The sequence below is a fragment of the Lactuca serriola genome, chromosome 2 (assembly GCF_051521515.1).
Source record: "Lactuca serriola cultivar US96UC23 chromosome 2, Lser_US96UC23_V15, whole genome shotgun sequence".
In the NCBI taxonomy this organism is placed as follows: domain Eukaryota; kingdom Viridiplantae; phylum Streptophyta; class Magnoliopsida; order Asterales; family Asteraceae; genus Lactuca; species Lactuca serriola.
In genome coordinates this window covers 39,315,629-39,339,468 of record NC_136409.1, presented here as the reverse complement: position 1 = coordinate 39,339,468, position 23,840 = coordinate 39,315,629, and the positions used below count along the sequence as shown (strand labels likewise).

The following is a 23,840-nucleotide window of genomic DNA, read 5'->3' as shown; positions in this document are numbered from 1 at the left end:
TAATTATGATTTCTAATATTGTGACATTTGTCAATGGAAGAATAAATTATTCATTAGTAGGTGTAAGACCCATGTATTACATGCGTTCATTTAAAAGAAAAATTAAATATGAAATTTTAAACATTTGAAAAGTTTGATTTTTCTAAGAAAAATTAGAAAAATATTGATTTATTAAAATTAAAGTGTTTTTTTTTTCTCTTATAGATAAATAAACAATGAAAGTTAATAAGATTTTAATTTAGAAATTTTTAATTTAGAAGGAAAGACAATGATATTGATATATATATATATATATATATATATATATATATATATATATATATATATTATTATATTTATTGTAATTATTACATTTAAATATTATGCTGAATTTAATAAAATGAGAAAAAAACACAAAATGTCATGTAGAAGAAATTTAATTGAAAATAGGTGTTGTTATTAAGACACTCTTTAGACATCCTATACACATCTTTATCAAAAGTCAACCAATAGGTAACTATTTTAAATTATCATTTAAAAAAAATTAACCAATAAAACAATTTTAAAAATTATATAGGATGTCTAAATGATAAAATGGGATGTCCAGCCAACCACCATAAAATATAACATGTGACCAAATCAATAAAATATAACATAGTGACAATTTTTTTTTTCATTTATTACAATAGATTTGAATAAGACCCTAACTCTAGGTTATATTTCAAGACCCACATCAAATGTGGGGGAGGTGTGTGAAACCAGCTAAAAGTCATCGCCCTTTGATGTCTTTTGCAATTAAAGTCGATTGCCCTGCCATGTCTACTGCAATAAAAGCCGATTACCCTTTGATGGCTACATATTAGTGACGTGACAAATTTAAGCACCAATAAGTCAATTACATTATTTAGAGATCATTTGAAAGATCTTAATAAGATGAAAAACTGATTGCTTAAATGATGTCACATTGTACATAAGCCTCCAAGCTAACAAACTCACATTAATAACAATAAACAGGAAATTGATGATGACATTTATCATTTCAATAGTAAATATTACACTATTAAACTCATGTTCGTACGAAACGAGTTATATAGAAATGATTATAACATTGAGGACGATACCTACCAACCTAACCCTGAAAATTTGTAAATTAATGCTAATTTTGACCCCCATTAATTCCGCATGTCCCGGCGGCCGGCATAATACGGTTGCCCCTGCATCGTTATATATGGAGATGGATATCATTGCAAAGCAAAAACAACAAACCCATCCATCTATGGATAACTTCACTTACTTCCCTTCATGGCTTCTTCAACCAGCAATAGTTCTCTTATTTTCTTGTGTCTTCATATATACTCTCCGAAGGAAGAAGTCATCCATGGCTTCCCCTAACCTTCCCCCTGGCCCTCATAGGCTTCCTGTAATAGGGAACTTTCATCAAATTCTAGCAGGTAAGGACCTCCATCAAGTCTTATGGGAATTTTCCCACAAATACGGCCCTATTATGCTAATTCATTTAGGTTCCCAGCCATATGTTATCATCTCCTCCAGTGAACTCGCTAACCAAGTCTTAAAAACTTACGATCACATACTCAATAATCGCCCACTCTCCAAGGGTTTTGAACGACTAACGTTCAACTACATGGACGTGGCCTTCTCCCCTAGTAATGATCATTGGAAGAAGATGCGTAAGGTTTTTATAACCGAGTTCGCAGGTTCTAAGAGAACCAGATTCTTTAAAAATGTGTTAGATTCGGAGGTCAACACTATGCTTGATTCGTTTTCTTCACATCTTTTAAATACTACGATAAACTTAGAAGATCAGATCGAGCATCTCATAACTGACGTTGCCTGCAAGCTTGCAGTGGGTAAGAGCTACAGAGAAGGGACGTTAGTTAGGGGTAAAACATTAAAAGAAATTCTTGATGAGCTGGTCATCATGCTGTCGGGTTCCTTGTCGGATATATTTCCATCAGTTGGGTGGATATTGGACGGATTACGAGGGTGGAATGGTAGACTAGAACAGTGTTTCAGTGATTTGGATAGCTTCCTCGAGATGGTTCTTGATGAACATATTGATCGTACTGAATCAGAAAGAGGCGACCATGAAAAAGACTTGATAGATGCGTGCAGATCTCAGTTGACCAGAGACGAATTGAAAAGCCTTCTGATGGTAAACACGTTCTTTCAGTTTCATGCATATATATTCGTTTTGTCAAAAAGAGAGTAAATTTAAACTATACGCTAACTCTTTTGATAAACCTTTCAGAATGTGATTAATGGATCAGTTGACACAACTACTGCCGCAACCATCTGGGCAGTTTCTGAAATTATTAAAAACCCTAGAGTGATGCAAAAGCTGCAAGGCGAAATTAGAAGCTGTGTGGGAAGGAAACCGAGGGTAGACGAATCAGATATTACACAAATGACATACTTAAAACTGGTGGTGAAGGAGACGTTAAGATTGCACCCACCTCCATTTTTGCTTGTACGAGAATGCACAAGTCATTGTCAGATTGATGGATACGACATCTTACCTAGGACAAGAATCTTGATCAATTCATGGGGGATAGGAAGGGATCCAAAAATCTGGAAAGTGGATGCAACCGACTTCAATCCTGAGAGGTTAGAAAACCTTGAAGTTGATCAGTGTGAGATGGTTCCATTCGGAGGGGGAAGAAGATCATGTCCCGCAGCAAACATGGCTACATCCATTATAGAATTCACGGTAGCAAGCATTTTTTACTCTTTTGATTGGAAAATTCCAAATGAGGGGAATAATGAAAATCTGGACATGGAGCAAGAAGGCTTTCCGGTTGTTAAGAGGAAAGTACCGCTTTGCCTTGTTCCCATGAAGCACAATTGGGAAGACTAGCTAGTAATCATTTCCATTTCCAATTGGAACCATGTCGAAGGGATCTGAAATTTCGGGTTTTTGGAAAGTTTCTTTTTATTAAGTTTTAATATCTGTCTCTATATAGTTTTAATGTTTGACTTGTTTTATAATTGTTCTCGAATACCAGATAGCAAAATTTTATGTCCAATGTTGTACAAGCTTTTCTGTAGAATAATGTGTTTCACCTTCTGAAATTTGTATAATATAAGGCATGTGTTACCATATACAGTTAATGAAATGGGAAACAGACAAATCTAATGATTTGGATGGCTTGCATGTCATGTTTAACGATAGGAAAACTACAAATTTGGTTTCTAGATAGCCAAAAATGTGTTTCACCTTCAGGTTGTTTATTTTTGTTTTACAGTTGGCCAAGTAGTGGAAGGCACCAAAAACCATCTAATGTTTCAAGCGTTCATTATAAACCGGTTAATTTCAGAATTGATGATCTGTTTCAAATGTTTAGATACACTTATGAACATAAACAAATTTACTAAGGAAAGTTACAACTTTTGTTGATAAAATACTAGTGTATATATATATATATATATATATATATATATATATATATATATATATATATATATATATATATAGATGACTAATGAAGTCCAACACTACAAGAATAACTGACAATAGCAGCGACAGGGATTTTAGCGGCGACAGAAAACAAAAGCGTTTTTTGTCGTGTGTGTGTTAGGATTTGTGAATCAAATCCATCGATCAAACGTAAATCACAGTGAATTGCAATTGGAAGCAAAGAAGTCGTCGATTGTGTGTATTCAGAATATCTTTAAGCGTACAAAATACAAGAATATATAAACGTAGTACAATAATCTAATTACAGAAATACCCACTAATGATGGTAATATACAATTATAACCCATAACAATTAGGGCTAATAATCCGAGAGAATATACGTTAATATCCCCTCTCAAACTTAAGTAGGGAATGTATAATCCAACTTGAGTTTGGAAACAAGATATTTAGTGAAAATGTCGGCTGGTTGATTAGTTGAAGAGATCGATAGAAGTTCATTGGGCATGCCAACGTGTTGGCGAACAAAATGACAGTCAATCTCAATATGTTTTGTACGTTCATGAAAAACATCATTATGAACAATCAGAATGGCACTTTTGTTATCACACCAGAAAGAAGTGGGAAGAATCTGAGGAGGAACCATATGTGCCAATAACCAACGAAGCCATAGTAGTTCCTGTGTTGTATCGGCAAGTGCTTAATATTCAGCTTCAATAATGGATTGTGCGGTGAGAGATGGTTTCTTACTACGCCAGGATATAAGAGAATCTCCGAGAAAGAAACAATAACCAGTAGTGGATTGTCTGTCGGTCAAGTCACCATCCCAATCAGCATCTGAAAAATCTCTTAGAATTATAGAGAACTTGGAGGAGAAATGGAGCCCATGAAGCATGGAACCTTTTAGGTACCAAAGAATCCGAAGAATAGTTGCATAGTAACCAGAGAAGGGGGCATCCATAAATTAACTAACAATATGAACTGCATATGTTAGATCGGGACACGTAACATTGAGATAAACCAACGAGCCAACCAACTGTCGGTAGATGGTAGGATCACATAGAGTAGTACTACTTTCAAGGAACCAGGTGGGAGTTGGGTTTAAGGGGAGTTGAGGCGACCTTGGCGTCGGTAATTCCTGACCGGGAAAGAAGATCTAAGATGTACTTTGCTTGACATAAATATACTCCAGAATTATCCGTTAAGATATTAAGACCGAGAAAGTAATGAAGATTACTGGGATCCTTTATTTCAAAACAAGAGTTGAGAGATTGTTTGAGATTCACAATGTCTCTACTATCACTGCCAATAATAATCATATCATCAATACACAATAGGAGAAGGATGGTACCAGTATCTATGGTTCAAGTGAACAATCCTGAATCATATGGACTAGAGGAAAATCCCTGATAGATAATGATGGTGCTAAACTTTTCAAACCAGGCACGAGGTGTTTGTTTCATACCGCATAAAGCATTTCGGAGACGACAAACATGGACAAATGGATGGTCAACACCACTTGGAGGACGCATATAGACTTCGTCAGTAAGATCCCCATTGAGGAAGGCATTTTTAGCATCCATTTTATACATAGACCAGCAACGAGTTGCTGCTATGACAAGTAGACTACGAACGAATATTATACAGGAAACTAGAGCAAAAGTCTCTTCGTAGTCAATTCCATATTGGTGATGGAATCCTTTGGCAACAAGTCATGCTTTGTACCTGTGAACTGTGCCATCGGAACGAGTCTTTACTTTGTAAACCCATTTAGAGTCAATACGAGACTTTCCTGGAGGAAGCATAACAAATTCCTAAGTTTGGGCCTTTTGTAAGGCTTTAAGTTCATCTTGCACAGCGTGCTGCTACAAAGGGTTAGAGGCATAATCCTTATAGGAGGTAGGTTCGTGATGAGACATAATAGTTGAATAAGATTCAAAATCACGAAGGTGTGATAGAATGTTTCTTACCCTTTCGGAACGTGTCAATGGAGGTAGTGGATCTGAGGGTTGAGGAGACATATTAGGAATAGATGATTGTTCTATTTGACCTCCTATAGTCAAAGCACATGATTCTGAATTCAAAGAGTCGGGTTCAATGGAGTTTGAGTTATATGAGTCGAGGGAGACTGGCGGATCGGTGAAAAAGAGAGACTCCGAAGGAGAATCAATTTGAAACTTGGAGAGCGATGTGAAAGTCTTATGTTCCCAAAAGGTGAAATGGCGAGAGATACATAGGTGTTTAGAGATAAGATCCCAATATCGATACCCTTTGTGTTCAATTCCATACCTAAGGAAGCAAAGCGAGAATGAGGTTCAAGTTTTAATCATCCATGAGGTTGTAGCTGTACAAATCAGGCACAACCCCACACCTGAAGAAGATTGTAAGCAGGGGAGATACCATGGGGAAGTTCATAAGGGGACATGTTTTGAAGAATAAGAGTAGGATGTCCATTAATGGGGTAAACTGCTATGAAAGCTGCTTCACCCCAAAATCGTTCGGGAACCTGTGAAGAGACCAAAAGTGTTATGAGTGTGTCTAGAATGTGGCGATGTTTCCTTTCGGTATGTCCATTTTGTTGGGATATGCCCGTGCACGAGTATTCAGACACTGTACCTTGTTGATGCAAAAAAGAAAGAAGAGAAAACTCTTTGTATTCCATGACATTATCATCACGAAAGAGTTTGATAGATTTGGAGAACTGAGTTTGAACCATTTTGCAAAGTTGATATAAATGATTGGTAGTTCAGATTTGTGTTGCATCAAATAAATCGAAGTAAAGCAAGTACAATCATCAACAAATATAACAAAATACCGTAAACCCCCCATAGTGGAATGATGTGTCGGTCCCCGGACATCAGAGTAAATTAGATCGAAATATTGTTCTGGGATTAAAACCCTAATTGATTTGATGAACAAGCTACGAAAAATAAGAACAAACACAATAAAGAAGATATGTCGAATGATCACTCGATTTATTCAAAACATGAGGAATAAATTACACTTTTAGAATAGACTAAAGAATCTAACTCTACATAAGAAACATCACAATGTTTGGCGGCTACATTTTGCCTCACTCTTAACCCTGATAATGAATAATTCATGACTATTTATAGGGAAAAGAAAAGTCTTGGGCTTTTAACCTACACTTCATCAAGGGAGCCCATTGCCATAATCCATGGAGTACTTTGAACCCTACAATCTCCCCCTCAAAGTATGGAATGGATGCAAGGCTTCAACTTCCAAAACAAGCATCTAGCAAATAAGAAAAGATCTTATGACGAGGAATATTTGAAGAAATCCACAAATCTTGATTCTTCAATAGTCTTCAAAAACGGGTTCTAGGATATATATATATATATATATATATATATATATATATGAACCAAGCACTGAAGTAATGTTTTTAAACTTCATTTTCTGATGTAATCCCAAAGATCTTCAATAAAGTCAAACCCGCCATAAAAACCCATTTCAGAATTAAGAAACAATCACACTTTTTGTCTTTGAAGAACTGCCCCTGCAAGTCACAATTATCTTCAAAAAAGATAATGATATAAACCACCAAAAAATATCATGGAACAACCCAAATTTTAAGATTTGTAACGCCACTTGATCAAGAAAATACTAGAAGTCAGAGATATATCAAGGCCTTAGAAGAGCTCGATGAAGAATTGCTACTGTAAAGGCTACTTCTCTGTAAAAGCTTTAGAAAAGCTCGATGAAGAACTGCTACTATAAAAGCTACCTTCATAATTTTACCACAACCTTCATAAAAAATCTTCAAATTTGAAAAACCACAAATCCAATTTCAAATGGCCGTACCAAATTCTCTCCCGATTTATAATAAATAACGTGATTATAAAACCTTCAAATGGTCATGAGAATGATCTTGAATGGATAAATAATTACTGTGCTCCCCCACAACAAAATGATATAATCAATAAAGTTTAAAATCCAAAAGAGTCAAAAAAATTTGACGTAATCGCGAAAAACGACTTTTTGAACGACCAAAACTTGTTGGAATCCTTAATTTTCTGTTCACGATAAATATGCACATTAAAAAAAATCCAAAATTGTTCACCAGCCCTTAAATTTGTAAGCTTTTCAAAAAATGGGTTGAAATTGTCACATTGCTGAAAGACATGGACTGAAAAAGTAAAACCACATCTTTTTCCCTTTGAATTGTAGCAATTTCTGAATATGATCTAAACTGCCAAGTCACAAAAAATACAGGGATCAGAACAGTCAAATCACTGAAGTAAAGGGACCAAAAATGTAACTTGAGTCGTTTTCCCCATTTAATCAGTCAAATGTGAACGACAAATTATCACTGGTAAATCCTACTTGAACTCCAAATCCACCGATCAAACCTTTCATTCCGAGCTTGTTTAACTTGCGAATCTGTGTCCATTCGCAATTCTAATTGCAAATCGATTCACTCTGAATCAATTGATAGCGAATCCTATTCAAGATGCGAATCATAGGTAAATCCGAATCCAAGAACAGGTTCGCTACGAATCACAAGCAAACATGAATCCATAGTTCCGAACATTCGTGGAAATAGAAGTGCAAGCCTAGTTCCGATCATTCGCAGGTAATCCGTTCGTAATTTTGACTTTTCATTTGACTCGCAAGAACATCTGCTCATTCCGATCAACACCCTACTGATTGCGTATCCTTTTCTAGTTCTGATTCATACCAATCATAATTCCGATTTTTCTTTTTCCTTTTGAATGAATGCCAAACGACTTCTCACAGCTCCGATCACCTTCCATAAACACCAAATCAATGTATCTCTGAACAATTTCATATCAGAACCCAATATCATCCTAAATCATCTCCATCTTCATCAGTGATTGATCATCATCTAAACATAATAGTGCAATTAACGAACAATCTTCAAAAGACTTTTTAGATCGAGAAGATAATGAATAATATCCAGAAAAATATATTGTGAATAATAAATCTCGAACTGAATCAACAAACGATGTTTAAATCTAATGCGACAAAATGTGTGAATCACTTTGTCATAAGATTGAGTTTTAACAATCGTTGTGAATTAGATAAACGATCAGGAAAAAAATCAGAACAATATGAAGGACGAGAATAACTTAGACTTGGAACGAGGGAGTTTAAACAGAAGGAAGTTTGGGCCAGAACAAATGAATCAATGAACAGTAACGAGCAAAACCTTTGGCCAGATCAAAAGAGATATCATAGATCGATTTTGTATCAAATTACTGACCAGATCCAATTCAGAAAATGCAGAGAATATACAAATCAGATTAAAAGAAAATTACCCAGATGAATAGTATATGACCAGTAACTAAATACATAAGTCTCCATGAACAGTAGATCAAAAAAATCTTGACTCCAAACCACCAAAACACCAAAAATCTTCAATAACTGGTGTAGAAAATCATCAAACCAAGAACCGATACTTCAAAAATCAATAGATCTTCAAAGACCCGCTCTGATACCACTTGTTGGGATTAAAACCTTAATTGATTTGATGAACAAGATGCGGGAAATAAGAACAAACATAATTATGAAGATATGTCAAATGATCACTCGATTTATTCAAAACATAAGGAATAAATTACACTTTCAGAATGGACTATATAATCTAACTCCACATAAGAAACCTCACAATGTTTGGCGGCTAAATTTTGCCTCACTCTTAACCCTAATAATGAATAATACATGATTATTTATAGGGAAAAGACAAGTCTTGGGCTTTTAACCTACACTTCATTAAGGGGGCTCATTGTCATAATCCATGGAGTACTTTGAACCCTACAGATTGAGAAGAAATAAAATTATTTGCATTAAAAGGTAAGGCATGATGTTTACCAATTTCACTAGATATGCAAGAAAATTGTGAAGGTTTAACAGTACTAAGTAAAACATACTGGACAAGAATATAAAGTCTCGACTGAGAAATATGACCTAATCTATCATGCCAAATATCAAAAGATGATAAACTGGAAGTAGAAGCAACAAAATTAGAAGAAGAAGGTGGGAAACGAAGGTAGATAACTTCAAAGATTCATTCAACCCTATGGCCTATTCCAATTGTCTCCCTAGTTCGCGGATCCTGTACAACATAAACAAAAGGGGAAAACAAACAAATTAATCCAAATTCACAAAGTTGCCCAACTGAGACAAGACTGATAGATAGGTTTGGGAGATGGACCGTTTGATTTAACGATAGTTGAGGAGTGGATACATGTCCATTAAAGTCATTAGGTAAACATGTCCCATCTGCGGTATTGACAGATTGCAATGTTGGAGAAGGTTGTTTGGAATCAAATATGTCTGATAGGGGAGTCATGTGATTGCAACAACCGGAGTCATACAACCATATGTTACCTGAAGAAGAGTTGGTTTCATTGGCTCCCATTAAGTCAGTCATGATGTGTTCGATCAACTCTTGACTCATCCTTATAAGTCCCATCAGATCGGTACTTGTATTGGGAGTAATAGTCTCAGGTGTAATTTAATCAACAATATTTGCTCTAAGTGGTGCAAGTTGGGACTAAGAGTACTTAGTGTGACGAGGATATTTTGGACAGTCGGATCCATAGTGTTTTGGGCGTTTGACCTCCCACCACTTCACGAGTGAACCAAACAATTTAGAAGAAGGTGTGAGGTAGACTTATAGAAAGAACACTCACTAGTGTTCCATTTTTCTTGAGATTTTCCTTTGTTTTTCGAGAAAGGAACATGAAGCATAGTGTTTGATCAAGTTTGGGTGCGGGACCTGATCCGAGTTTCCTCACTTATGAGTTCTGAAATGGCATCATCAATTGTAGGGAGTGGGTGTCTGCGAAGTAAGGATGAGCGTACATTCTCAAATTTTTCGATAGGACCCATAAAAAGAGTGAAAAGGTGCAGCTGACTATAAAATAAGCTCTAAACTTATCAACCATTTCATCAAAAATTTGAGGGGCTACAACATTACATTGACCACAAATTAATTGCATCTCTTAAACATATTAACTAACAGATTGATTGGGTTGTTGTCGCTTGCTCTGAAAAGTTGACCACAATTGGTATTGATGTGGAAGGCCATTGGTTGTGAAGCATCTAGCTAAGAGATCCCATACTTGTTTTGTAGTCGTGTACCCATGAAATTGTTGGTGAACCTCTATTATAGTGGAGGCATTAAAAAAACCAAAAATTTTAGCATTCTTGGTGTCCCGGTCGTCACTTTGTTTTGCAAATGTAACATCAGTTTTGTCTGTGTTCTTAACAGGGGTTGTAGTAGTACCAGTCACATAGTTGTAAAGCCCAAGGGACTTGATATGGATTGGCATGTGATGATGCCATATCACATAGTTGGTACCATCAAGGACCAATGAGATAGGTCGGGTCTAAAATAAGGAGTTGTTATGTTAATGAAAAATAGCAGAAAATTATATGCAAGGCACGAGACAGTCGAAGGCCCTGAGGATGGAGTCGAAGGCTCTCCCGGTTGAGTCTTTAGAGTCAATTAAGAGTTGTGAATCCAAAATTTAGGAATTGAGTGTGAATGAAGAGTACCTACTGCTCTGATACCATGTTAGGATTTGTGAATCAAATCCATTGATCAAACATAAATCACAGTGAAGAGCAATTGGAGGCAAAGAAGTCGTCGATTGTGTGTATTCAAAATATATTTAAGCGTAAAAAATATAAGAACATATAAACCTAGTACAATAATCTAATTACGGAAATACCCACTAGTGATGGTAATATACAACTATAACCCTTAACAATTAGGGTTAATAATCTAAGAGAATATACGTTAATCATATATATATATATATATATATATATATATATATATATATAGTGCAAGATATCCAAAATACTAACCCAAACAAAACATTACATAAATCCTAAAAGTAGTTACTCGTCATCATCGTTGCCATCATTTCCTCCGGTATCATTTCATGGGGGAAACGATCGAAACCATTCTTCAAGTGCCACACAAATGTCAGGTCTTTTAGCACTTTTGGAAGCATGTCCAACTACAATGAAAACAAAATAGTCCTATAAGTTAAACCAAAAACTTACGAAAATAGAAGCAAAGTAAAAAATATATTACCAACATATCATTATAGATTTCTACTTTACAGATTAAGGTCATGATAATTATCACAAACTACTTTTTTTTTCATTTTTCCATTATAGCATTGTACTTTAAAAATAATCCCTTAAGAGTTATGAAAAGACCCAAAAATTTTTGTTTTAATATTACTAAAAATCAAATCATCGAATATCATATATAATAAAAACCATGGAATGAGTAACTCAAATGTCATAATAACTGTGTCAAAACAAAATTGTATCAATCATAACAATATCCGAAATAAACTCTCAGGATAAAACTGAAGTTGTGGTGTGTGCGATGTCATCATCCCGAGCTCTTCCCTTTGCTAGCTTAGTGAGCTCCCCCAAACTACCATATACCATACAATAACATAAAAATCACATACTGGGCCTTGCCTACTGCATCAGACCGAAATCAAGGAAGAACTCGGCGAGTCTAAGGCAATCTCCTTAGTTATGAAGATGGACTCGACGAGTTGTTCATACAACTCGGCGAGTCACAGACTAGACATATTCATATGTGGATGATAAACTCGACGAATTCAAGGATGAACTCGGCGAGTCGGTTGAAGATGGTCCGGATAGTATAGTTGAAGGAGGACCCGTCGAGTTCTTGCTAGACTCGACGAGTTGAGTCGAGGGATGTATTGGGTTGTAGGGATATGAACTCGATGAGTTGGTAGACCAACTTGGCGAGTCAGGTCAACTGGATGCTGACTTTGACCAGGGTTGACTTTTGGATTATTATGGTCTAATGTTATTTTGGGTATTGATAGTTCGGGAAGCCGAAGGTTCAGCGGTTCAGAAGTTTCCGGTTAGCAATCAGAAGTGTTCAGCGAGTTTTCAGCAGTGTGAGGTAAGTCTCCTCACTGTGTGCATGGGTCTATAGCCACAATGCAGGCCTATTATGTCCATGTTTATGTTTATGCTTATATATAGAAGGAAGACTCGGGGTTAGCCCTAGGCACTTATTGATATATGTTCCGGGTTACGACCTGATGTCGGGAGAGGCCCAAGGAATGTTAGGGTGCGAGAGGTCTTTGTGATTCTTGCATGTGTCGGTATGATAGGATCCGGACTGAGGGTCCGATGTCGGGGTAAGCCCGAAGTACGTTAGATAATAATATGTTTCCGGGCCGGGGGTCCGATGTCGGGGTATTCCTGAGGAAGATTCTTATGTAGTGCGTTAGATTATACTTGTTGTATTCGTGATGCTTGTATGTGCCTTGTAGGGAGATGAGTGTGGACGAGGTCCCGTATCTCATCACTAGCTGAGTATGGATGGGGTTCCATATCTCGATATTAGCAGAACAGGGGCGAGGCCCGTGGTAGGAAGGATATGAGTGTGGGCGGGGGCCCGTATCTCACCACTAGTAGGAGTGTGGACGAGGTTCCACTACTTCAGTAGCAGACCAGGGGCGGGGCCCAAGTTAGGCGAGGCCTTAGATCAGGGTATGGTTAGAGAATGTTTATGTACGTTTCAGTATGTTATTTGATCGTATGTATGTGTATGGTAGGAGAGGCCCAGAGACATGCGGGGCCTAAGGGAAACATATTTGTATACCGAGCGGGGCTCGATGCCAGGTGGGACCTGGTGTCAGGCGGGGCCTGATGACGGACGGGGTCCGATGACGGGCAAGGCCCAAATGCAGCGGGCGAGGGCCCAGTATGTGATTACGTGCTCACGGTTATATATGGCATGTTTGGATCAGTAGATATGTATGGTATGTGGTAGGTTGGGGAACTCACTAAGCTTCGTGCTTACGGATTTCAGTTTTGGTTTCAGGTACTTCCGATAGTGGAAAGAAGAGTTCGGGATGATCGCATGGCACACACCAAGGAGTTTAGCCTGGGATGTTTACTCTGATAAAATGAATAAGTGTTTTGGGAAAAATACTCTGATTTGTCATATAACCCTTTCAGTATGTTTGAAATGATCTAATGCGATGATTTAGAATACTTTTTAAAGGAATTTTTTGTCATGATTTTTTGGGATGTTACAATTTTGGTAAGGTAAAACATGTAAGACCTTACTTTAGAAGATTTATTTATGAATCAGAGTCGTCTTAATCAAAATCTAACATGTTATAATAAAACACTTCATCTTCATCATCGTCTGCTAATTCTTCGTCTTTTTCAGCTCCAGATTCTTCATATATAGTAGATACAAGATGAACTCAAATTCTTACATACATACTGATTCATATTATATATTGATAAGTATTGATACATACTTACTAATACACATAATTTGTATACGTTTTTAACATATTTGACATTGGGGAGGTGGTATCAAGCAACTAACTTAAAGTAATCGGCGCCAGAAGGCGACAGGTGGTGGTCTATAAGTAATTGGCGATAGGTGGTGGTGTAGAAGTAACCGGATGCAGCAGTGATGGAGGAAAAACCAGAGAAGAATCGTTGTGATGTTGGTGGCTCACACCTAAATAAAAAAATGGCAGTGGAGATGGTGATCGTGTGAAGCGGCTGGGGCAGTGGTCTGTCGCAGCAACGGTGGGCGTTGTAGGGCGCAACGCTGGTGGCTAGATGAAGTTTGGGGACAATCGTCGGTCGCTAGATCATGGTTGGAGAAAATCGTCGGCAAGAAGGAGGGAAAATAATTAAGGGCATTTTTTTCATCCAAGTGCGGCTAGGGTCAAAGAGAATGAGAAGTAAGTGAGGAATTTTCAATTTTTTCAGAATTTCATTGGAAGTTTCCTACAAATTTCTGACGGAACATTATTATTAGATATATAAAAACACTTATTAAATTATAATTATTATTATTATTATTAGTATAATTAATATTATTATATTATTTAAAATTATAAATATTATTATTGATTTTATAATTATTCAGACTTTTTATTATTATTTAAATTTATTATTATTAGCATGTGTAGGTATATGGATTTGTATGAAAAATACCACCCAGCACCACAATCACCGCCCGCCACCGCCAACCACGACCACCATCCACCACTACCACAACCACCCATCACCACCAAAGACCACCACCCACCACAATCACCACCACCGTCCACCACCAGCCCCACCCACCACAACCACCACCCACCATTATGGTCACCACCAGCCACGCCCATCACCACTACCCGCCACCATCACTCGCCTCCACCACTCACTTATTACCATCCAAAACCACCATACACCACAACCACAACCACCTCCCACCCACCACCACCCGCCATCACCACTCACCACCCACTATAATCACCACCCCTACAACTACCCACCACCCATATGTCACCCCTACAACCCTTCACCACCACCACCACTTACCACCTACCACTACCAAACATGACCACACACCACCACCACCCGTCATCACCAAGCCATCAACACCAACACCACCTCCGACCCACCCACCACTCAATATAACCACCACCCGTCACCCTTCTCCACCACTACCACCACCCACAACCAATACAAACCAACTACCACCCATAACCACCATCACCCACCACCACCTACCAACAACCATCACCACCACCGTCACCATGATTGCACCACCACCACCCACCACCCACCCACCATCACAACCGTCGTTCATCGCCACTCACCACTACTACCACCGAGGTATGTTAGTATGCTAGAGGTCTTTGTGATTCTTGAATGTGTCGGTAGTATGTTTCCGGACCAGGGTCCGATTCCGGGGTAAGCCCGAGGAATGTTAGATGTTGCATACTAGAGTATACTTGTTGTCTTTGTGATACATGTATGTGCCTGGAAAGGAATTAGTGTAAGAAGAGCAAGGGCTGAACTTGCTATTTATAGGGTGTTCTGGGCCCATTCACGTCGTGAACTTCCATGAGTCATCTCGTAGCCTTAACGCGTGTTTTCTAGACCCGATTAGTGTCCCTGACACGTTTCACGTTGTGAACTTCATGTTCACGTTGTGAACTTCATGTTCACGTTGTGACTTAAGGTGGCTAGGGTTTTCTACCACGTGTCATGCCTTCAGACAGCTACATCTTCGGAAGGTCATAACTTTTGCATACGAACTCCGTTTTCGACGTTCTTTATATCCACGCGTAGGTGGAGACGTGCTCTACAACTTTCTTATAGATCAATAGGGATAAAAAGTAATCTATCATAAACTCACTTTTTATGATTCCCGGTGTCGTGTCGGTTTTGTCACGAAACTTCGACAGGTCATAACTTCTTTGTTATAACTCGGATTTCGGCGTTCTTTATATCTACGGAAACCTTGTGACAGATATTACAACTTAGTTAAGATTATTTATTCTAAATAATTCTCTATCAAAAGTCATTTTTGACGCTTATCGTCTCTAAATTGACTAGCCCGAGTCTGCGGACGTTACACCCAGAGATAAGCGGGGCCTATGAGAGATAGATCTGTATACCGAGCGGGGCTCGATGCCGGGCGGGGCCTGATGCTGGGCGGGGGCCCAGTATGTGGCTATATGTCTGGTAAGTGGTAGTATGGGGAACTCACTAAGCTTCGTGCTTACGATCTTCAGTTTTGGTTCCAGGTACTTCCGATAGCGGAGTAAAGAGCTCGAGATAACTGCATCGCACACATCGTGATGTTTTAGCCTGAGATATTTTACTCTGATATGATATGTTTAGACATGATACTCTGATTAAATATGTTTTGAATGAATGGTTTTTATTATAGTTTTAAAATAAAAAATTTTGGACATGATTTTTAGGTCGTTACAAATATAATAATAAAAAATTTTAATTATAATTAATAAAATAAGAAAATAATAACAATAATAATCAAAATAAAAGTAATGATAATAATAATAATAATAATAATAATATTTATATTAATAATAATTATTATATTATTTTAATAATAAAATGAATAATATTTCTTTAAATAATGATAATAATAATAATAATAGAAAATAATAGTAGTAATAATAATATTTATAAAAAATGGAGGAAAAAAAAAACAGAGGAGGGAAACATTTTTAGTTTTCCCGCTTTTAGTTTCCTACGAACTCCTACAAAATTCTATTTTTAAATATTAATTTATATTACATAGGAATTCTATTGGAAATTACCAACGTTTTTCCAACGGATTTCTCTTAGTTTCTAATTTTGTTAGTATTTTGTTAGAATTTTGTTGGATTTCTATTTTGTCGCATTTTTGTTGGAAATTTGATGGAAATTACCTACAAAATATATTCGTAGGTAATTTCTGGTAGGTAAAACCAAATTTTCTAGTAGTGATGTATTACATAGTTAATTAAAAATAAATAAATATAAAGGTGTAAATATTTAAAAACTTTGGATTTATAAAAAAAATAATAAATTATTAAAATTGATTTTTTTATCTTTTAAATTTAAATAAATAAATAAAATAAACTAATAACCTTTAATTTTGAAACATTGAAATAAAAACGTAAGTCCATTAATAAAATTGATATTTATTTATTACTATATTTATTGTAATTATTACATTAAAGTATTATGCGAAATTTATTAAAATAAAATTTTCATAAAATGACATGTGAAAAAAAAATAATTCAAATAAACCATAAAATGACATTTGACTAATTAAATGAGAGTATGACATGTGGAAAAAAAACATTTATTTATAAGATTAGATTTCGACCCTGTTTAATGGAAAAAGATTGCAATTAGTTTAACAGTAGTTATTTTCGTCAGTTTTGTATTTTAAATATCATTTTTATCTTGCATTTGTAGTATTGGTATATCACTTCTAACGTGTTGTTCATTTGATCATATATTGGTTTATTCTTCTATTATTGACCCCTCTTAAGAAGGAGGGAGTCATTCCCTCCCAACCCGCTGAACTGTCACATCAATTTTTCTTTTTTGTTTTCTTCATCTTTTCTAACTCATAACATATGGAAACCCTATTTTTTCAATCCACTCAACACATTCAATTAACAAAAATACAAAACAATCAAGATAAAATCTTAATTAACAATAGGTTACTGTCGGTACCACTCCTTCAACGGGTTGTTTAATTGGTCTCATTAACTCACTTCATCCTCTCTCTACTTTCTCTCTCTCATTTTCTCTTATATCATGTGTTTTAAAACTTGTATCTTAGTTGTTTGGTTTTTTTTTAATTGAATGGGTTGAGAAAGATTGGATTTCCATGTGTTGTGCGGTGGAAAAGATAAAGAATAATGAAAAATAAAAATTGATATCATAGTGGGTTTGGTGGATTGGGAAGGAGTAACTCCCTCCTCCCCCCTTATAGTCTTATGTATATGTATATCCATATATTCATTAGTAATGGTGTGATCAGCGCAACCTGACTTACGTAAGTTCCTGAACATAGAACACCATGCTAAAAGGTCCACTTCACACGAGCAAAGCCTCGCCCTCAAGATGGTTCAATCGACTTTACACACTCGTTTATACAGTTGCCATTTTCGCACTACTTTATCACCATTGTTGTAACCTCATCTACTCACCTTCTTTAACCACCCTTTTCTTACTCGTTGCTGATCTTGTGCTAGCTTTCTTCTGGGCAACCTGGCAATCTTTCTTCTTTAATCCAGTACACCGTCAGGTTTTCCCTGAGAACCTGGCACAAGTAGCGAAGGAGAGTGATTACCCTGGACTAGATGTTTTTGTTTGCACGGCTGATCCTTTCAAGGAGCCACCAGTCGGGGTGATTAACACTGTGTTGTCTGTGTTGGCATATGATTACCCGACAGATAAGCTATCGGTATATCTGTCAGATGATGGAGGGTCGCAGCTGACATTATTTGCATTCATGGAGGCTGCTAAATTTGCTAAACACTGGCTACCATATTGCAAAAAGTATAATATATTAGACAGATCTCCGGAAGTTCATTTCAGAAAGGATCCATCTCTGTTCCTTGAGACAAATGAAATCAAGGTAAACTTCGCTTCTTTCTAGCTATTGCTATCTCAAAATTATGAACAATGAAAAAGAACACATTTTTCACATGGAAAAACTTCACATTATATTTGGGTTATTGCTCTAGAAATCTACAGTAATTACATAGTAAGCTTAAGTAGGTATGCGTCACATTATTGCTCTAGTAATTTCGACTTTTTATGCGTTTTATTATTATTATTATTATTTTTTTTATTTTTTTTTTGGATCAAGCCTATCAGTTTCTATAAGGTTTAGAAAATGGTTGGATGATGTTGAATGAGTTTAAAGATTTTAATTAAGGGTTTGATTTTTTTTTTTTTTTGTATAAAATCTAAAAAATTGATTTAATTAATGTTTGATTTAGCGGTGTTGCTGGTGTATATTTATTTAGTAATCAAAGAGCTTTCTACCTTTTTGTTTCTATTTATCGTAAAATTACTACAAGTATCAAATTTTAATAAAATTAATAGTACACACCGCTGAATCTACAATAAATTCATTGGGCACAAGTGAATACAGATAGTCAACTGTCAAAGTTGGCATGCATTGTGTTTGTCTACTTGACGTCCATATCAACAATATCATGACAAATAAACAAAAGATTACCACATATATACAAAGTTTTAGGTGAAGGGCATCCATCCCCAACTAATTTGTTTTTTTAGTGAAAATACAAAATTTAATCATTTTCAATAAAATAAAATAAAATTATATCAAAAATATTGTTGGAAATAATATTACTTGAAATTGGTAATAATATTATGCATTTATACAATAGAGTTGAAACTTTTGTTTTTCGTAAAATTTTATATGTTTATGGTTTAACTTGTTTCAATTTTGAGTTTATTTATTTATATTAGTATCTTTTAAATGTAATAATTGTTTCAAATATATTTAAAATTTTAATATTTTTTAACAATTTATAACAGAGTAAAATATTTGTTTTAATAATATCACAACTAATTTCAATTATTTATATATGAATTGTTTGTTGAATTGGTTATATTTATTTAGTAAATATAAATATTAAAGTTATTATGACATAAAGATTTAGACAAATCTAAAAAAAAAATAAAAAAAATAAAAGAATTATTTATGAAAATCTAAAAACATTATAAAAAATTTATAACTAATTTTTTTATTAAAAAAAAGGTTTAGATCATTTTTGGTCACTTAACTTTTGGTTTTGTGCTCATTCGGTCACTTAACTATTTTTAAGTTTTAAAAGGTCATCAGATTTTTAACTTTGTGTTCATTTAGTCACTTAACTTTTGGTTTGTCACATTTAGTCACCTAACTTTTAGATTTGTGCTCATTTAGTCACCTAACTTTTAAAATTATGCTCATTTAGTCACTAAACTTTTTAAAAAATTTAAAATTTTAGTGACTAAATGAGCATAATCTTAAAAGTTTGGTAACTAAATATGATCAAAACAAAAGTTAAGTGACTAAATTAATGAGCACAAAGCCAAAAGTTTGATGACCTTTTAAAACTTAAAAAGAGTTAAGTGACCAAATGATCATAAAACCAAAAGTTAAGTGACCAAAAATGACCTAAACTCTTAAAAAAATAAGTAAAGTTTCATAATAATGATTATTAGTACAATTTAATTTACTTCATTATTGTTGTAAAAAAATAAATAGGGTTGGCATTTGGTCTAAAATTAGTAAAAACAACGCTTTCTTATGATTAGACAAAATAAATAGGGTTGACATCTTACCTTTATCACTAAAAAATATATACTTTTACCCCTAGATTTTTTTTGTTACATATAAACTTAAAAAAAATATCGAACATATGTACATATTCTACTTCGAAATAACTCTTTCCATTTCGTTGACTTCATATTCATGGGTTCTGACCTGTTCATCTTCCTCACCATGAACACAGAAGTTAGTTGCTCTCTGTAATGTCATCTTCAAGAAACGACTCTGGAACCATTGGTTCTTCAAACTGTGTCCTCTCACTCTTTTCACCCAAATCATCACACCATTGGAGCATAAATGTCAATGCATCACAAATGGCCAGCGTTCCAAAAGTTAGCATACATCCATAGGATTAAAATGGTGAAGAGTCCTACCATTAATAGACCAGGAGTGTGACCTAGATAACAAACAGAAGAATCAGCAGTTACCTGAAAAAGGAAAACGATTTGCGACTTTCAGGGCAATGAATAAAGAATTTTAAAATTTTTGTTGGGGAAAGTTAGTAATAACAAACATGATGCCAATGTCGTCTGATAAATAAACTGAAACCAGAAGTTGTCTTTTTCGTTGCAACAGAGCACCAATAGCAGCCACTTTCGGGCTTCATTGAAAACCCCAAATTTCTCCATTGATACCCAATGATTGTGATCCATAATACACACAATTCCAAATCAGTTTTTGATACATGTTTGTACATGAAACAATCAAAAACTAGAAACAAAATTGAAATTGTACAAGATATTAGCGTGTACCTGTAATGATACGTGGTGGGTGATGGCGATGGACTCAGCCGGAGGTGGTGACGGTGGTAGAGAAGCCGGAGGCGGCAACTGGGGTGAACCAAGCGCGGTGTGCGATGGTGGAAGCGAAGGTCGTATCTTTTTTTTGGGCGAAGGTCCGTAACTGATTGTGATGACGCGTAGGGAAGGGTTATAAATCAATGGGAATAAATAAAGAACGTTTTTAATTTTTATATTGAATATACTAATAAATTGTCAATTTCTTGAGCATATCTTTTAATTTCAAAAGTTTTAAATTAAAGTTTGTTATTTTCTTTTAATTATTTATTTTAATTATTTGTTTAAATTTAAAAGATAAAAAACATTTTAATTTTAATAATTTATTATTTTTCTTATTTTCTTATAAATTCAAATTCTCAATTATTTAGACATTCATATTTAACTTTATTTTTGAATTAACTAATATAATACATAGGTTTCACAACTAATGTAAAATAAAAAAGGGTATAATTGTTTTTCCTCATAAAATTGTTGTGTATAACAAAATCTTGTTGTGTATGGATTAGCTTGGTAAAAATATCATGTGGAGTGTTACGTATTGTTGATAAAGAAAATATTGTAAATGGTTACCGTTGACAAAATACAAATACTTTTTGTAACAAGCTCCATTTAGATTATGTGATTTTGAAATTGAATGTTAGTAGTGTTATTGTTTAAACATTAATTAACGTAACAAAATTATATCATCCCTTTGCTTGAGAGCAGGCGATGTATGAAAACATGAAATCAACTATTAAAGATGTGATGGAGAAAGGAACCATTGATGTTGAGCAATTCAATGACGATCGTACTATCAAAGCTCTCACTAAATGGACTAGTAGATTTACGCGTCACCAACATCCTACAGTCATCGAGGTTTAAATTTATTTCTCATTGCATGCACGTGAATATATAGCGTATCAAATCTTAATTTAATTACGTTAAATTGCTTCTCTAATCCGTGCATTTTTTAAAGCAAGTTTTAATTATTTATCAAGAATAACAAAGTTTGTATGATAACATTAATTAATCACACACAGGTTTTACTAAAACGTAACCACGACAAAGATGTGTCGGGTCATTACATGCCGAATCTATTCTATCTAGCACGAGAGAAGAATAAAGCCGCCCCACATAATTTTAAGGCAGGTGCCATTAACGCTTTGGTACGTTACACAAATCACATTTACTTTAGACTTTAATCATGTATAGTATTAATTGTCACCAATTATAATTTAATTAATTGGTTCACCATTAATTACAATCCCCTTATTTTGTAGCTTCGAGTATCTGCAACATTGACAAATGCACCTATATTCCTTATCCTGGATTGTGACATGTACTCCAACGATCCAAAAACACCACTTCGTATGTTATGTTATTTCTTGGACCCAACCATTGGTTCAAATTTTGGATTCGTTCAATTCCCTCAGCTCTTCTACAACATCAACAAATACGACACTTACACTACTGAACACGTGCTTGAGAACCGAATATGTACCTCAGGAATGGATGGTTTGGAAGGCATGTCATTCATGGGTACTAACGCCTTCTTCAAAAGAGAGGCTCTCACTGGGAAACCTACTAAGGCAAAATGGAAATGGAATGAACAAAATCAATCAGAATATGATTTAACATTGGCACATCGCGTTGCAAGTTGTAGTTTTGAGGAGAACACAAAATGGGGTTCAGAGGTATATATATTTTTTGATTATTTTCTACATATAGCAATGATTAGATATTTGCAGTTTTTGTTTATGTATTTTTACGTTAATTGCAGATTGGATTTAGGTATGGCACGTTGGTTGAGGATGCCTACACGAGTTTTAGATTGCAATGTTTAGGATGGAAGTCGGTGGCATGTAGACCAGATAGACCTGCATTTTTAGGAAATATGCCGGTATCCCTTAATGACTTTCTAATGCAAACAAAGAGGTGGTATATGGGTTTACTACAAGTAGCTATTTCTAAATTTAGTCCTATCACATTCGGAGTAGGGAATATGAACCCTCTTCAGGCCTTGTGTCATGCATACTTTCAATTCCGTGCCTTTTGGTGTATTCCCATAATCATATATGCCTTTTTGCCTCAATTAGCACTCGTAAACTCCACCGCTATATTCCCAAAGGTGAGTACATATGACTGACGGGTTTTTTGAATACACATAGACAAACATTCTTGATTAAGTTATATGATAAGAAAATGCATACTTTGTTGTGTAGGTATCAGACCCTTGGTTTTCTCTTTATGTATTCCTTTTCCTTGGAGCATATGGGAAAAATCTTGTTGATTATGTGGTGGCAGGATCAACGTTAAAAAAGTGGTGGAGTTACCAAAGAATGTGGTTGATATTGGGATGCTCGACTTACCTATTTTCATTTTTTGATTGGTTGGTTACGTCTCTTGGCATGTCAACATTGGAGTTTAATGTGACAAGCAAAGTGTCAGACAATGAACAAGAAATACGTTACCATAAAGGCATTTTCAGTTTTGGCGTAGAATCACCGATGTTTGTATCAATAAATGTGGCTGTGATTGTCAACTTTTTCGCCTTTTTTATGGGAATTGGGCATGTTTTGATCAATAATGGGAGGCTTGAAGAATTGTTTGGCCAGTTATTCATTACAGGGTTTGGTGTGGTAATTGGTTGGCCAATATTTGAAGGCATGGTATTGAGGAGTGATAAAGGAAAGATGCCTATCAAGACCACCTTGATATCAGCTTGTGTTGCTTTGACTATTCACTTGTTGTTTTCTTCGGCATTTTAACAATCACCGGATATGGCAATGTTGTTTTCACCATATATATTTGCTTTTTCAATTTTAATTGGCTTTCTAGGAGATGTAAAATTCAGATAGATTGGAATGCACTATGAATGGCTTTCTTCTTCATAGTTGCCACTAATACTTCCCCTCACCACTAACAAGTTTTTTTGTTTTTTTAAACCACACCTTCTATAAGCAGA

At 35.3% G+C, this 23,840-nt stretch overlaps 2 protein-coding genes and 1 long non-coding RNA gene across 4 annotated transcripts; 2 read left to right on the top strand and 1 right to left on the bottom strand.

Moving 5' to 3' along the window:
- Positions 1-1,147: 1,147 nt before the first annotated feature.
- Positions 1,148-3,138, top strand: LOC145086175 (eupatolide synthase-like). Its single transcript, XM_079023922.1, has 2 exons — positions 1,148-2,152; positions 2,249-3,138. Exons 1-2 carry the CDS (start codon positions 1,208-1,210, stop codon positions 2,852-2,854), a joined length of 1,551 nt encoding a protein of 516 aa, XP_078880048.1. The 5' UTR covers positions 1,148-1,207; the 3' UTR covers positions 2,855-3,138.
- A 14,615-nt stretch (positions 3,139-17,753) lies between these two features.
- Positions 17,754-23,701, top strand: LOC145086173 (cellulose synthase-like protein G3). Its single transcript, XM_079023921.1, has 6 exons — positions 17,754-18,386; positions 21,602-21,751; positions 21,916-22,041; positions 22,156-22,569; positions 22,656-23,003; positions 23,098-23,701. The coding sequence occupies exons 1-6, from the start codon at positions 17,826-17,828 to the stop codon at positions 23,641-23,643; spliced, it is 2,145 nt and encodes a 714-aa protein (XP_078880047.1). The 5' UTR covers positions 17,754-17,825; the 3' UTR covers positions 23,644-23,701.
- On the bottom strand, positions 20,094-21,049 carry LOC145086174 (uncharacterized). 2 transcript variants are annotated; one of them, XR_013700325.1, is made up of 3 exons: positions 20,849-21,041; positions 20,611-20,719; positions 20,094-20,524 (listed from the first exon to the last, which is right to left on the bottom strand). It is a non-coding gene; the product is annotated as an uncharacterized LOC145086174 (long non-coding RNA). The 2 variants fall into 2 exon arrangements; XR_013700324.1 differs by having other exon boundaries at positions 20,611-21,049.
- Positions 23,702-23,840: the final 139 nt, after the last annotated feature.

Coding starts and splice junctions, on each gene's coding strand:
- LOC145086175 (XM_079023922.1), top strand. CDS start 1,208: ATGGAGATGGATATCATTGCAAAGCAAAAACAACAAACCCATCCATCT. Junction 2,153..2,248: donor AATTGAAAAGCCTTCTGATG/GTAAACACGTTC, acceptor TAAACCTTTCAG/AATGTGATTAATGGATCAGT.
- LOC145086173 (XM_079023921.1), top strand. CDS start 17,826: ATGCTAAAAGGTCCACTTCACACGAGCAAAGCCTCGCCCTCAAGATGG. Junction 21,752..21,915: donor AACATCCTACAGTCATCGAG/GTTTAAATTTAT, acceptor AATCACACACAG/GTTTTACTAAAACGTAACCA. Junction 22,570..22,655: donor ACACAAAATGGGGTTCAGAG/GTATATATATTT, acceptor CGTTAATTGCAG/ATTGGATTTAGGTATGGCAC.